At 39.9% G+C, this 17,387-nt stretch overlaps 1 protein-coding gene across 1 annotated transcript in view; it reads left to right on the plus strand.

The window, feature by feature from the left end:
- Window positions 1-17,387, plus strand: part of ttc7a (tetratricopeptide repeat domain 7A) — a 50,431-nt gene that overhangs the window by 940 nt on the left and 32,104 nt on the right. The window contains 11 exon segments of the mRNA XM_029449860.1: window positions 2,879-3,043; window positions 3,872-3,940; window positions 3,942-4,041; window positions 6,594-6,724; window positions 7,724-7,848; window positions 9,180-9,258; window positions 9,864-10,033; window positions 12,655-12,718; window positions 12,921-13,058; window positions 15,510-15,593; window positions 16,533-16,637. Coding sequence (XP_029305720.1) covers window positions 2,879-3,043; window positions 3,872-3,940; window positions 3,942-4,041; window positions 6,594-6,724; window positions 7,724-7,848; window positions 9,180-9,258; window positions 9,864-10,033; window positions 12,655-12,718; window positions 12,921-13,058; window positions 15,510-15,593; window positions 16,533-16,637 — 1,230 coding nt within the window.

Genomic DNA, 17,387 nt, shown 5'->3' on the forward strand with positions numbered 1-17,387 from the left:
ACTGTAAAATAAATGTAGTGGACTAAAAAGGGCAAACTTCCCCTCTGAAATGCAGTGAAGTAGAAGTATAAATCATCATAAAATAAAAATTAAAAGTACTTAAACATTTGTACTTATACAGTACTTAAGGAAATGTACATTCCATCACTGAGAGTGGGTCACTGTACTTAAATGCTTACTCAGAAAAAGTATTCCACAAAAAATAGTTGCTTAGGGGTCATACAGGGGTTACTGGCTGAGAGCAACAATAAAACGTCACTCCCTGGAAGTTTACAGTATACACAATGATAGAGTGTGTGTATGATCAAAGGTATTGTATGACCCCCATTAACACCCCTCATGCAGGATTGACCTGGTACCACCTGCTGTATCTTATGCAAAACAAGATTTTCCAGTGGACAATTCACTGCCTGCCTTTACCCTTGAAATGATTCCACATTGTACATGTGCTCAAAGAAATGCAAACACACTTATCATTGTGTGCCTCATAAAGCATTACTTTGCTAAGGCGCTAATGCACCTGCCTCCACCTCTCATCTCAGCAGAGTAAATATGGGTTCATGTGACTTGACTTATTGGGCCCATAGCTGGCTAAGCAGCAGTTTCTCCCTGCCTGCACATGCACTGAAGTGTTAAAATCATAGTGGTTTTACTGTGTGCGTGCATGGTTTACATTAGCATCTGATAATGAGTGTGCATGGAAGGCATGGTGCACCAGCAGAGGCAGTTTTAGATTAGAGATAGAGGAACTTCATGGCAGTTTAATAAGTAATTGTAAAATCCACCCCTCTGTAAAACAGTAAAAAGCAGCCAGGTCTTTAGTTGTTTGACGTGTTTCACTTTGAATAATTTAAAGTGAAGAGATGTTGTGATTATCTGTGATAGTCTTATTTGATGTCAGTCAAACTCAAAGAGGAAGTTTGCTTTTGGAAGCTGATGTTGTGCACCACTAGTCAACAATATCACAAGGAGATTTAAATGTAGTCGTGGTAAATACATCCATTCACAGCCGTTTCTACCAGTTAGGTTACTGAGGTCAAATGTGCCAGTCCTCTATATTTGTTCTGGGAATTTGTTTTTTTTAGTGATCTGTGGGAAATTACTTTCTTCAGTTAAAACACTTGGTGGCTATATTATAGACTGATTCCAGTATTTGTAGACTCTAAGCATTTAAAGGTACCCTGTGGAGTTTTCTTGTAAACCAGAAACTGCAAGTTTGAATTCAGTGTTTCTTGCATTGTGTGTGTTCTTAAAGGGAAACATTGCCAGTCAGCCAAAACCCTATAAAGTAGGCTATATCTTTTTCCATGACATCCTCTGCACTAATATTGTGGGATGTTATTTATGCTGTTGGAAACATAGATAGTTTGAGCGGCATCTTGGAATCCTAGTTTAAAGTCTGTAGTTCTTCCTCCACTACAACTACGTCACTGTCACGTCAAATGTCGGTTGCTGGATGCAGGAAGATTTCTTGGTTAATACAGCACACACTGAGGTATTTATTGCTTTAATAGACTATATTTGCTATCAACATATTGGACATCCACATAAAAGGTGGCAAATTGGCATTTTTAGCTCTAATAAACATGTTTCATGTATTTCGTTCCACATGACACATTTGCAAAGCTGTGTTTTTGTGAGTTTTAAAGCTCCAGTGTTTACTTCCATGTTTGTTAACAAGCAGTCTTCTTCCTCGCACTTATCTTTCTTCACGCATTATCAGTACAGACTACAACTACAACTCTACAGGGTACCTTTACATTTATATATTAGGAAATACTATTTACAAAATTTGTTTTTGAATAATGAACTCAATGTGGTCACTGTAGCTGGTTGTGTTCTGATTTAAGTACATTAAAACTTGTGCTAATTTCTTTTTGACCACTTGGGGGATCTTTCCAGCTGATACAGCTAGCGTTAGCATGTTAGCAAACACTTGCTAATTTACACACAACAGTGACATGAGCATTTGTTTTTAGCTTGTGTTTCCGACCACCATCTTCACTCTCCTTTTCTGTGTCTTCATCACCTACTGAGGGAAATATCTGTCTCTTTAGCTGCTAAACGCTCCACAGTGTTACTGCTAGTTGCTAACTGTGTCTGTATGCGGTTTGGTGCTACAACATTAATGCATCACAAAACGACCCATAGGAAACAGTAATCACAGATAAAAGAATAAATCTTATCAATCTTATCTTCTTGCATTGAAACAAGAATATTTTATCTCAAACTGTGCAACAGCACTTTTACTTCTTGGGTTACTTATTGCAACACGACTCTTTCCAAAGTCTAGGCTCATCTGAAATCATTAAATAGCTCTTTCTGAAGTTATGGGCTGAGACATGTCCTGCTGTTTATCCCTCACCTTCTCCTAACTGATAGCTTCAACCTTGACTGTACTGATAAAACTCAAGTCAAAAATGTCAAGTATATCAGGACATAAACAGTGCGCACAGAGTTGGTGTCAGAGCGCACGCATGCAGAATGGAAAGCTAAACAGGAAGGCTTTAATCGAGTGTGTGTACACACAAACTGAGCTTCACTACTGGACTCTGAAGGCCCAGCCAGAACACAGTTAGTTTACTGTTTAAGTAAACTGTAATATCTCCAGCGTAGGTGAACGTGGAGTACTTATCTTCTGATTACAATGTGAGTAAAAGTATGGTGGAAATGGAAACTGTAGCTTCTAAATAGTCTCATGGGCTCTGACATATTTGAACTGCTCCCCCTGAGCTGGTGGGAAATGCTGTTTTTAATGGACTGAGTGAGGTTTTCTTTGGCTACAGAAACAAATGATCTGTGACCCTGAGTTCAGACCTACTCCAACAAACTCAGTTTGTGAGGTTTCTTTTGTGACTTTTTTAATCCCACTCCCTAGATGACTTATGGGATGCTGCTGATGGCTGAGGCGCTCCTGGAGGAGAGCTTGCAGGAAAACATGGACCTATTACGGAGCTCCACACCTCTGATGGACAAGGCCCAGCCCAGACTGTGCCGGGCCAAAGGCCACCTCAATTCTGTCCTCAGCCGAGGCCGTCTCACAGTCTGTACAATCTGTGTTCCTTCAGTTCCTCCTAGTTGTAGATTCCTCTCTGCCTCTTTAAACCTTGTATGGAAGTCCATTTCTGCCAATGTGATGAAAAAAACAGATCCTGTTAGTCATTATAGTGAGTTATTATCTCACAATAATGACTTAGTATTGCAAAATAATGAGAAACTTACTCAAAATAATGACATAGTATCTCAAAATATTTTAAATTCTAACTGACACGGGTCACGATTCAATTCAGAATCAATTCCTGGTTCAGTACATAGGGTGCTGATTTTAAATACTGAGATATTAAACCATTATTTTGTTAGTATCAGTTTTTCATCCTACTTTTACTGGTGAAAATGGGTTTCCATAGCTTCAAGCTTATTTACTTTATTATAATATATATTATTTTCTAGAGTAGGCAACACATTTTTGGTTTAATTGGGCAAAAGTTCCATAATAACTTCTCAGCGTATTGTAATTCAAGTTGTCTGACAGAAAACAAGACCCCTACACCTCCTCATGGCTCTGTTTTCAGGCATCGGGATCACAAACGTGATTGGGATGATGTATGAAATGAATGACTCGTGCAGGTTACTGTGTGAGGCGCTGTGTACAGAGATGGAGTGAAATCAACATACCGTGTGGTGCCACTTGAATTACAATATGCTAAAAGAATATTAAAAATGTTTTGCCCAACACTGCCTGAAATAAACGGCCTCCCCCAGCTTTACCAAATAAATGAATTACTGACACCATTATGGCACAGAGTACAGAAAGTTCTTTTTATACACATATCTTCCATTCAGTAACCATTTACTTCCTCTTGTCCTCCAGCCCAGGTACTTGAACGAGGCTCTGCTGCTGATGGCCAAAGTGCACTATGTGCAGGGCCGCTACCGGGACTGCCCAGGGAATGTGTGCCAGGGTGGGACTAGAGGAGCTGACGTGGGATGAGCAGCCGACCTACCATCTCCGCCTGCTGGCCGAAGCTTTCGTCATTAAAGGTACCTGTCACCTCTGGAGAATTGACGTGACATTTCGCAGCTTGGGTCGTATTTCTCATCATTACGATGGGTAGTCAAAACATTGTACTCCTCAATAGTTGCAAAGATCTGCAAAAATGGTCACAAAAAAGTCAGACGGGTCAAAAAACACGAGCTGATGGTCATTCATTCACCAAATAACTTTGATAAATGCACTGTACACTAACTGCTCAGAACCAATCAGCAGACAGAACCAGTTAGCGGTGTGTACTGTGGAGCATTTAGCAGCTAAAGAGAAAGAGAAGGAGAGGGGCAAAGCAGGAATGACACATGTTGTATGAAGAAGATAGTGCTCTCGACACGTTAGTTAGGCCTGAAGAATATACCGTACATTGCAATCTGACGAGAAATGATGAATGTAAAGATACGCTGGAGTTCAGACGAGCTGAACAAGATGACTGGACACCTCCCTGCATACACTTCCTTGGTGATCCCACTCCAAATCACAGCCCTGAATTTAGATGACCTTGTAAGCAGTTTGGAAGTGGAAGGGAGGGGGGGGGGGCGGCATTTGTAGAAATCCAATCTGTGGAAATGAATGCAACACGGCTGGAAAACATCAGCTTGATTGAACAGATAGTCATGTCAGTAACCCCTGCAAACAGTCTTAACCTCAGCCTGTGGAGGACACTGATGAGGTTCAAGGAGAAATGGGAACATTGCTGTGCTTCCTCTGGAGCTGCCTCTGCTGAATACAAAAGTGCTTTAACTACAATAACACCTCAGCAATAATATAATATCTATATATAATGAATGTACTGAAGCCCTTCAGGGAACAGATTAAGTACAACTGGCAGATTTCTAAACAGATGCTGTTTTTAAACCCTGATAATTGTGAGTCATATGTCGGGGAAGTATTTACTGTTACTCACAGTCACACATGCTCACAAGCTGTCTGAAGTCCAAACATGTAGTTTCATTATAGCAGATTATTTCTGGGTCACTTTGAAAATGTACTTTTTTCCAGTCACATGCAATCTTAAGTTTGTCTCTATTCTGACACGTTGAATAGTGGCGTTATTAAAGGTCAAAGGTCACATCCACACAACATTACACTGTCTGTAGTCCTTTGAGCTCTGGATAATGTTGTTACGCTCATAATGATCTTCCTGTTATTACACTTCCTGTTTCCTATAATGGGACATGACTTCAAGCATTTTATTACAATAACTGCAAGATTTTGATTTCCTTTGATTGTTTTCAAAACCCACTGAATAATATTTGCGGATCATGTTTTGCTCTCACATGCTACAAGAGAAAACAGATCAAATCCTGTGGGGGTTGCCTAGCTCCTTCTCATGGTTTCTTGTGTACATATTGCGTATTGTTGTGGGAATGAAGTCAGATGTGAATATTTGGATGATGATGTCTTGTCTGTCGGCAGCTGTCTACTTATTTGATTAGACCTGGCGTCTGGCCTGAGGCTGCTGTCTGTCACAGGCTTCCTGCGGTCTAGAAATGTTCCTGCTCGCTCCATTTATTTGTATCAATAAGTCCACTAACGGACATCAGACCCGGCATCTGGACCAGGAGGGTCCTGCTCTCACTTCTTCCTGCATCAGTAGGACATGCAGTACATCTGCACGGCAAAGTACATGAAAGAAATGTAGAGCAAAGTTCTGTTGGTATTGAAAAATTAACTGTGATTTTGAAATCAAAATCCTTTAGAAACAACATTTCATGTCAAGTACCAAATGGTATGAAATGTTGAGGATATAATACATCTTCAAATATCGTCAAATATTCTGAAAGCCCAATCCACCACTGTGAAGGACTTGCTGAACACTGGTTAACTGGATAACTGGAGATTAGCAATGCACTTCCTGGTTGCCAATATATATTTTATCCTCCACCTGGCTTTTCTATTAGTACTGATAAACAAGGTGGATGACTTAGCAGTATATCATAGTGCATGCACAAAGAGGAAATATCAACTTAATATTTCTAAAATGAGGTTAAAAGAAAGTCACAGCTCCAAAAACTATGCAAAACAACAAACTACTTTGCTTCTTCCAACATTAAAATGGCAGCATCTTTTAAAACATCACATTTGAGACAAAAGTATGTCCAGTCCAATTTCTATTTAAAAATAACATTGTCATTCAAGTCTGACGTCCGTATCTCTCTATCTTCTCAATCATTAAGAAGAGGATCACGTGTAGATGATGTTGTTTATGAACCTCCTGATAAAATAATCAATGATGTGTTTTACTCATTTGAATTACAAATGTGACCTTCCTTTCTCTCATATATCTTTATTATAAGACACCTGATTAATCATTTTACTTTTCCATCATCAACACAGACATTTTCATGCACATGCTACTTTAAGCTTATAACTAATTATGAACTGACAATTATAGTTTTTGTATTACAAAATATATTGTACATATCATTTTCTGTGTCTTGTGCATTCACTCCATTACCTGCAGTGTTCCCTGCATACGTAGAATAAGTAAACCATAATTCCCAGCAGTCTGTTGGTATGGGGTGATGGTCTCCTTGTGTTCCAGGCCTGTCTCTGGACCACCAGACAGTGTCTGCAGTGTCTCGTGTCCGTCTGTCAGAGAGGGAGGAGGAGAGTCTGTCCTGCTACCTCAGGGCCTGCGACGCTTCCCTGTCCTACCTGCAGGAGCTCGATAAGGTAGATTGTCATACACGTAGAGAATGCTTGATATGTGTGCATGTTTTCACGAGTATGTGTTTATGTAATGTCACTAAAGTGTTTTAGGGCAAGGCATAAGGAGGGAAACATGAGAGGGATTAGTTTTGTTTTACACTTCTATAATAAAGGTGACATTTTGAGAATAAAGTTGAAATGTCAAAGATTTTTGTAATCTTTTTTTGCATTTAGAGAAAAGTTATTATTGTTGATAATAAAGTCCAAATATTCTGTTGCATTTTTACTTTATCCTCAACAACTTAATGTTTGACTTGCAAAATAGATCAAACTTCCTCTCATTTCCCTATCAATTCTCTCTCTGCTTGTAGCTTTGCAATTTCTCCTTTGTTCATTTAGTTTTTATCATTGCTACTTACCGGTTGCCAGCACTGTTTATTTCACTATATTTTTATTTGAGTTCTTTAACATTTTTCAACACAAATATTTAGTATTTTGTAATATTTATTGGTTCTGTATCTGTCAATTAACTAAGCGCATTTAAAGTACCTGTGACTTGCGACGTCATACTTTAACTTTACTATTACTATATATATTTGGCAGCTATAGTTGTTGGTTACTTTTCAGATTAAGATTTTACATACGTATGATATGTATAAAATATGATGCATTGTTATGGATTAAACTGCACAAAGGAATACAGAGTAGTTATGATTAGCTGCACGTCAACAACTTGTAATCAGTAGTAATGATAGGATAGGGACCATTCTGCATAATGACAGCTTTCTCTCTTGACTGCAGTTTTTGTTGTCAAGTACTAAAGTAGTAAAATATAGTAATATATCTGAATACCTTTTTTCCACTACAGTTATTTGTATTACATTGGGAGACCATGACATACTGATGGTACTCCAGAATACTGTGCAGTATTCTGGAGCCTTAGTGAAACGATATAAAAGCATTAAAGTCTAACTAAATGTTTACATAGAATCAATAAATACTTTGTTGTGCGTGTATTTTCAGTCAGTAACAACGCCCCACACCAAGACAGCCAAAGCCAGTCTGCTTCCTCCACCTGTGGACATCGACCTGGGCTACTTCGTCCAGGCTTCCTTACAGAGTGCGTACCTGTGTCTGCTGCAGAGAGGGTGAGTCCACCAACCCTACGCCAAGCGTCTCATGCTTTCAGCCTTATTCTTGTATTAAAGAAACAGTTCAGCCCAAAGTCAAAAAGACCTTACCTGTAGCACTTTTCATTCATCTGGAAGGTTTTGGTATGAGTTGCTGTTCACAACAAAGTCTGGGGAGTAACCAGGTCAAGAGACGTTGCTGTTAAGTTTCAAATGTTTATTTTTTGATGCTTTGAGCACAACAAGCCACATTCCACTATGTTGGAATCCTGCGCACAACACAGACACAGTGACTGCCTTCTTAAACCAAATGTCTGTTCTGTGAAAAGTTTGTTTCCCAAATAATTTTGACTTGATCTTAAAGAGTTAAACAATGTCACCTATGAGCTTCAATACCAATGACGCTCACTTAGTGATGAAGTGAAAGGTCTAGCAAATATAACGGCTTTTTTAATCTGTGTAACGTTCAAGACAAAAATAAAAGAATAATAATGCATCTCTTCAAATTGATATTTATTGTTAAGTTGTTTTTTGGCCTTATATAATTACCAACTGAAGTCCTAATGTATCTCCCTGTGTTTACATTACATCACTGGTTATGCATTATGTTTAATGGCTTCAGTCTTTGCTTAGTCGGCCTTGACCGTAATGAAGGGAACCTTGGACTTTTTGTTCTGTTTTAGAAAGTGAGGAGGAGAAGAAATCAAGCAAAAGCTTTTAAGCAGCCGACCACTTGATCTCAGTGCAGCAGAGATGCATTGTAATGTGTGACCAGCAGGTGTCAGTGCTGCTCTTGGACTCAGTAAAGCAGTCAGACTGCTGCACTCAGTTCCCAGTTCAGTGGGGACACCCAGCTAAAACTAATGCAGTGTGATACAACAGTAACTCACCCCTTCATGGAGGATATAATGTTCCCTGGTTCTTAAAACTGTTATAGAGAGGTGTTTTCTCCCATCACTGGTAAATAAGGTGGACAAATCATTAGAAGCAGTAGAAACACCAACAACTGGGTGCATTAACCCGATCATAGAACTTCAAATTCCAATTCAAATGTGTTTTATTGTCACAAATGTTCAAGTTAAATTATTGCCAAAGCTAAATTACATATTATTAAAAACATTACTGTTTTACACAAGAAAAACTAAATCTAGAAAATGAATATATCTCGAGCCACAATGTAACACATCTGTTGGCTGCTTCTTCTGGTATTTATGTGTTCAATGCAGCACCTTCACAAACTATATATCAAATGGATATACGCCTACTGTGTGTGTGTGTGTGTGTGTGTGTGTGTGTGTGTGTGTGTGTGTGTGTGTGTGTGTGTGTGTGTGTGTGTGTGTGTTTGTTAGTCATCTAGCGCAGGGTGCTCACCAACTGCGTAGGGTGCTCAGGGTGGTGGAGTCACGAGGGTCTCAGAGCTTCAGAAAGGTGAGGTGTGACACACACACACGCATGCACGCACACACACACACACACACACACACACACACACACACACACACACACGCACGCACACACACGTTTTGTGTGTTTTTTCATTCTTCATAAAGCGAACAATGACCCCTTAGAGTAACTTATAATCACATTATGATGCATTTTAACATTTTATAATGTATTACAACTATGAGAATTATAATTCACTATGATCCTTACAAAAACAATATCAGTGAGTGACCAGCAATTATGAAGTATTATGAGACTTGACCTTTAAGTCATTATAAAATACTATAATCTGTTATAATTATTGTTCTAAAAGTATTATGAAAGATTACGAGTGCTTATAACTATAATTACAGCGCTATAAGCAGATTATAATGCATTATACATATGTTTATAATGCATTATACATATGTTTATAATGCATTATACATATGTTTATAATGCATTATACATATGTTTATAATGCATTATAGACATGGGTGTCATAGCAAGTATTAGCAAAATATCTGAGGGTCAATTTCCACATTAGTCTACATTACTGTAACTTCTCTCATCTGAATGTATTCCATTAATACATTGTGGTTTCCTTCTAGTCGGCAGCGAGGAAGCTAGCAGAGGTGCTGCTGAGCTCCGTGAGTGAGGACAGCTACTGGCCCCCGCTGGGCCCCCCACCCTCTGCCTGGCTCCACAGAGAGGGAGCCGCCGCCTCCAAAGACGCCATCTACCCCACTGTTAAACCACCGCAGCGTTACAGCACTGAATGGTGTGTTTGTTTTCTATGTCACTGCGTGTTTTATTTTGCTCTTGTGTTTCATCTTTGTGTTAATTAATTATCTTGTCCGTGCAACCCAACTGTCAGTGTACTAAGAGCAATAACTTTACCTTCATCCCTCATGGGATTTATTATGTCACTCAGTAGCAGTGACCTCTAGGAGTCCATTTAACTTTGTCAAAAATAAGACTTTCAGTCAATGTTGCATCAGTTTTGTGCAAGATACCGTCCTCCCAACAACTGCAGCACTCGGTGTCATCATCAGGGAGGCAGGAATCTGAGTCATGTCTCTACAAAGTAAAAGTATGCCTTTTTACATGGAAAGGTAACAGACTTTCCCACAGAGTGCTCATAGCTACCAGTTTACACAGAGGTCATTCAAGATGAGCAATCCCAGCACACACACCTCTCCTCCTCTTAGCAGCGTGCTCTAGAACTGTACCCGTATGAAGAAGCAGCAAATACTACACACCTATAATACCTGTGAATATGCATAGGGCAATGAATGAGACTTTTCTATCATGGTCCGACAAACACATGATTATCTATCCACCTAATTAATTCATATTCATATTCATATTCATAATGTTCATATTTAGATTATTATAACAAACGTATTACAAAGTCATTGAGAAAGACAAATATGAAAAAAGACATTTAGGTTGGACAAGTACAGACCTGATAACATACAGTATGTGCCTAAAGTACTGCTTTGACAAAAGGACAACACTGTAACAAAACATAAGCAGGTTCAAGCTTGTGCATCGTATTAAACAAGCAAGTAAAAGAGCATGTGGCAAAACCACCATAAATAAAGTTTAAATAAGAAATTAAACTTTTAGACTTATTAAAAAAAACTAGAATAACAATAATAAAACATGCACCTAATATTGTTTGAGAGGTTTTCTTAAATTCTGTCCTCAGCGTTTAGTGATGTGTTCAGCTGAACTGGGAAAACTGAAATCTGAAAGCTAAAACAAATGACCTTAATTACCCTTTAATCACCTGTGTGGGGCCGAGCAGCACAACAGTCGCTGCATTTCTTCACATGTTGAAACTAGAAAACATAATATGACATAGCACAGAAAGCATAACATACCATCACATAACAGCATGAAATAAATACATAAGAAGATAACATGACCGTCACATAACAATATATAAAAGCGTTGCATAACACTGATAAATAAATCAAACTTTATTTGTATGGCACCTTTCATACAGGTTTGTGCAGTTCAAAGTGTTTCACAGATGACGGACAAGCCAAGACAGAACAAGTGAAAACAGAAAAGACAAAAGCAGTTCAATAATTTGACAATTTGAGACCAATGCAAGCAACACAATAAAATGATACAAATGTAATAAAATAGAAATAAAAGCTATAATAACCAGAAATAGTAGTAAAATAGCATGAAATAAAAAGTATATTAATAAAATAACAATACAATTGATTAAAAGTATACAACTCAAATACAATCAAATAAGTTGTTCATAAAATAACAATAAAATAGGAAAACATTTTACAATTTAAATACAATTAAAAAGGTAAATAAAACAATGTAAATAAATCTTAATCAGATGACAAGACAATATGACATGACAGCACAAGAGAGCATAGAATAAGATGACATAACATAACAAGACATGTAAAGTTATGACAAAACATAACATAACAGCTTAACTTGACAGCTTAACATATATCATAAAGTGACATACTGTAACATGACATAATATTCACCAGGGATGCAAATGCATGGCACAGTCCTGACATAACAAACTGCTTATTAGCGTCAGTATTCTCAGTTGTATATCAACGTTTTGTTGCCTCGTGCATCTCCCTCTTTGCAGGGATCCTGCACTCGTTGCTCAGGCCCTGCGAGCCATACTTAGTCACCATCACATGACTAATCCAGCCCACACTATCATAAGTGAAGATCTAAATCCATGTCTGAGATTAGGAGGAGAGGAGGAACAGGAGACTTCACCCTGAGGAATAGTTGTACTTGAGTATTGTTCATGGCTTTTGTCATCAGTTAGCTCTTTTGAAAAGGCCACGACGGTGTCTGGTGAATGTGTCCTTTGATAGGACAGGGAGCCGGCCAGAGAGGGAGGAAGAAAGTGATGAATGAGAGGAATGGGAGAGGTAGAGAGGGAAGAAATGAAGGAGCCAGTGTGTGTGTGTGTGTGTGTGTGTGTGTGTGTGTGTGTGTGTGTGTGTGTGTGTGTGTGTGTGTGTGTGTGTGTGTGTGTGTGACATCTGAGCTAGTGCTGTGTAGTGATACAACCAGGGTGGTCCGTGTCGTGTTACAGCTCCACAAGTGAGACAGAAACTGGACACTCCCAGCAATCTGGCAATCTACCCCTGGATAAACTGTGTGTGTGTGTGTGTGTGTGTGTGTGTGTGTGTGTGTGTGTGTGTGTGTGTGTGTGTGTGTGTGTGTGTGTGTGTGCGTGTGCGTGTTTTTGTGAGTGTGTGTGTGTGTGTGTGTGTGTGTGCGTGTGCGTGTGTTGTGTGTGTGTGTGTGTGTGTGTGTGTGTGTGTGTGTGTGTGTGTGTGTGAGGGATAGACTTCCTGTTTTTGGTATTATTTCCTGTTTCCTGTGTCCTGGCAGTTCCTTCTGTCCTCAGGACGTGGTCGAGGAGGCTGTGTTGCTGCTGCTCATCACAGAGTCCATGGTGAGACACACACACACACACACACACACACACACACACACACACACACACACACACACACACACACACACACACACACACACTGCCTTCTCCAGTATTTCCCTTACACTCAGCCTTTTTGCTTTAAAAAAAATACAAGAAATAGACACTCCCTTGTATTTTTCCTCCTCCTCTTCCTCACTCACCATCTCTGTCCATGCAGGCCAGCGGCGAGGCGGTGATCAGTCGTCTGCCAGACCAGGCCGAAGCTCGTCAGAACAGCCTGCAGGATGCCACCTCTGTCTATGACCTGCTCACCATCGGCATGGCCAGGAGGGGGCAGTATGGCATGCTTTCTGAGGTGTAGGTGACACCTCACCATGGGTGACACACACACACACACACACACACACACACACACACACACACACACACACACACACACACACACACACACACACACACACACTCCATGCTGCAGGTATGAGGGGAAGAGAGCAAAAGCGGGAGAGATGAGATGTGTTAGCGAGAGCTTTGCCTTTGACAAACTTTTTAATGAATGTCCTTATCACTTTGAGCAAGAGGATTATGTGTCTTTTTTCACTTCTTCCTCATTTTTTCTTTTCAGTATCTAACTCCCAATTCCTTTTTTTTTTACAAACTCCGTTAGCCCACTAATATGACCTCTACCCAGATGTAGGAAGTTGGGGAGGCGGTGGAGAGGTCGTCTAAAATTAGGTTTGTACACCTGTCTGACTGATTCATAGATAGCATCAGTCATGATATAAGGAGTACCACACACACACACACTCACACACACTGAGGTAGTTCCACTTAGACCAGTTTGCTGATATATGAGGCCAGTATGAGCCATTTATTAAGAATTAGATGTCAGCCAGTCAGTGCCATCCATCTCTGATGTGATGAATAAGATTCACATTGATTGATTACAGACTTACTGAAACATTAATCAATCCTCGAGGTGTCTGCAGTGAGATCTGATTCTAATATCACATTTCAGTTGGAGGATACACAGGTATGTATTAGTACTACTATAAGGTTGGATTATGTAGATGCATACATGTTACATCCTTATAAGAATATAATTCATGAAAAAGGCTGGAGGCTTGTAAAGGAAAATACATTTCAAAAGTTGACATTTCTGCACAATAAATTTAGGTAACGGAAATAATCAAATCCTGAGATTAAGTGAAAGCAGTAACACCGCAGTGTAAACATATCCCATTACGAGTAAAAGTCCTGCATTCAAAATGTATTCAATGAAATGACCTTCTGTTACTACTTTCAGAGTCATGTTTTATCATACATGTTAAATCATTGGATTAATATTACGGGTGCATTAATGTGTAAGTAGCTGGTCAAAGTAGAGACCGTGTCAGTCAGACACTTTGGTCCATCGGTTGGATTGCCATGTGGTTAAGATATAAGGTCTAATGACTCTGGTGATCCTTTAACTTTTCATCGAGCGCCACCTTGAGGTTGGAATTTTGCTTTCGAGTTAAATATCTCGACAAATATTGGATGAATTGCCATAAAATTAGGTACACACATTCATGTTTCCAAAAAGCGATCCCATAATCCATCAACTATCAGCCTGACGTGGATACGCCTCTAGAGGCAAAGAGCTATATTCTGGGGTTCCTGTGTAGCCAGCGGATATCCAGACGTCCTTTTCCATGCTGCTCATTGTTACAGTCCTCTTAGCAACTTCAGACGCGAGAATGGAGTTGAGAGACGACAACCACGACCAGATTGTTTCACAAGTAACGAGTTTTAAAAGCTCATTCCAAACTAGTAAAAAGCTAAATCGGCATCAGACGGTAGCTGATGGGTTACGAGATTGCATTTGGCCAATGTGTTCCGACTCTTGTGCTCTCTACACAGACTGTTATCCTGCATTCAACCAAATCTTGCTCGAACGTGATTGGTCAATACTACTGGGACTACAAATGGACACTAGAATGCTTCTGATACCAAAGTGTTGTCCCCTTGAGATTCTAACAACGGGAATTGTAATAACTTTTGAGATGCCCTTAATATTCATCCAGCGCCATCATCTGACATTCCCAACACCTTCCGGCAATTTCCTGCATCCCAATTTGTCTGAACCCTAGTTCCAACTCTGCATATTAACTCCCGAACCAGGGGTTACATGGGGATCATGTGGGGGGGCTGCCTTTAAGGATTAAGGTCAGCACCATTACGTATGTAGCAGCAGCAGTGACAGTTGCAGTTTCATAATAGCAGACTTTACAAGTATTCTTGTAATACCCAGTTTAGTTCATTCATTGTATTGTTTAAGAAATACCCAAAGTACTTTCAGTAATACACTGTGGAGCTCTATACAGCAGGACATATTTGACAGCATGTTTAATAGCCATCAGCGTTTCTAATTATTTATACATTATTTAATCAGAGTAATAGGCCGACCTTTTCCTTGTTTAGCTCACTTTCTGACTGAGCGGCGCTCCACGCCATCCTCTGCTCGTCCACACACACATCAATCACATCATTATGTACTGAAGCAGCGCCGAGTGGGTGGTGAGTGGTGACTGACAGTCATTTCAAGCTAGAAAAATGTAGTCAAGAAGAGTGGCCATTCAGTTTAGTGACTTTGTAAATGAGGGGAAATGAGGGAATACATGTGATGTTCCTAACCCTGGCTTCCCTGACAGTTTGAGATCACATTTTTCATGCATTTCACATCTTTTTTTGTTTACCAGGCCAGACTATGTACCTACGCATATGTATAAAGTATATCACTAAAACACATTTGCGTGTCTCCTTGCAGTGTCTGGAGCGAGCCATGAAGTTTTCCTTCAACGAGTTCCACCTCTGGCACCAGCTGGGCCTGTCACTCATGGCGGCCGGGAAGGTGAGCTCATATCTCCTTATATACCAGCAGCAGCCCCTCACACACACCACGCCACACCCTAATGTGACATACATCTTCAGCCATACCTCTGTCCTGCACACTGCTGCGCTCCTTCCTCACCCTCATGTCAAGACGTGGGGCAACAAATAGTATTCACAGATAAATGTGCAGTCTGTTTGGAGTGTTTTATTTGATGTGGAAAGTCCAAATATTGCCAAGTAAATTAATTTCAAAGTAAGGGCATTCAACCACCTAGTTGAAACCATCTAGTACAGAATGCATTGTCCTTCATGGCAACTCCCTTCTGCAATTGCAAAAAGCAACTTGTGTGAAATGATTGGGAAATACTATTGAATCCATTTGCTGCTAAATAAAGATAAATGTTGTCAGAATGGTAATTCCTTCTCTCTCTCTCTCTCTCTCTCTCTCTCTCTCTCTCTCTCTCTCTCTCTCTCTCTCTCTCTCTCTCTCCCTCTCCCCTTCTCCGTCAGTGTGTGCACGCCCATGTGTGTGACAGAAAAATTGATCTGGCTTGCAGTATAAAGTGACACTGCAGATCAATGGAGAGCTCTAGAAATAGGCTGCTCCCTAGAAGGAGAAGGGGCTGCCTCAGTGTCGTCAGATCCGCATCTATTTAGGGCCAGCCGGGTGTGTGTATGTGTGCATGTGTGTGTGCACGTGTGCGAGCGCATGTGCGCGTGCACGTGGTCCATTAATGATTGACCTACATGTATTAAGTGACTGTGTGTCTAAATGGGTCTATTAGGGCTGTGTAAGGACAGTTGATGTGTGTTTGATACACTCGCTTAAAAGAGATCCATGTCATCTGTGGCTGCATGATAACTGGCTGCTGCGTGCGCATGAATCACAATTTGTGTGTGTGTGTGTGTGTGTGTGTGCGTGTGCGTGTGCGTGTGTGTGTGTGTGTGTTCCTTCCAGGGGGTTGGTGCCGTGTCTGTATTTAAAGAGTGTGCCAGGATGAGACCAGAGGACCCCTCATTGCCCCTATTGGCTGCTAAAGTCTGCATTGGTGAACTGCACTGGGTGAATACACACAAGCCATTCACACACACTTGTATACAGAACGATACACATTACATGCACATACCTGCACTAATAATAAATCCACATGCAGTTAGGTCTGATGAGCCCAAGCCATGCGCAGACATTACGATTTAAGTAGAGCTGCAACGATTAGTCGATAAATTGATTGATAATAAAAAATAATTGCCGTTAAATCGTTAAAGTATTTTTACATTCAAAAAAGTCAGAAAAAGCTGTTTTTAAGCCTCTCGGAAATACAGATTTCCTGCTTTTTTTGCCTGGTTATATCATATTAAACTGAATATCTTTGGGTTTTGGCCTCACGAAATGTCAAGGACTTTGGATTTTGAGGAACTGGGATGAACTTTTTCCACTATTTTCGGACATTTTATAGACCAAACAATAATTGATTAATCTAGAAAATAATCAGCAGATTAATTGATAGTGAAAATTATTATTAGTTGTAGCCCTAGACTTAAGTATATATATATTTTATGCTTCTAATGCTCTTGCTGTGATGTTTGTTTGCTACATTTCCCATAGAACCTGTTGCAGTGATATCTTTGAGTTTTATATGGATGAGTTCCTGTAGGTGGAGCTGTTTGTTCTGTCTGTTGGCGTTGTGGCTTTTACTGCTCCTGCTAACTCCTTTATTTAGAGAGTAGATACAGTAGCAGATGTTTACATTTGCATAAAGGGATCCCTAGATCATTCTGAGGGGCCATGAGAAGATTAGGTTTATCGTGAATG

This window comes from Cottoperca gobio, chromosome 15, assembly GCF_900634415.1.
Source record: "Cottoperca gobio chromosome 15, fCotGob3.1, whole genome shotgun sequence".
Taxonomy (NCBI): Eukaryota; Metazoa; Chordata; class Actinopteri; order Perciformes; family Bovichtidae; genus Cottoperca; species Cottoperca gobio.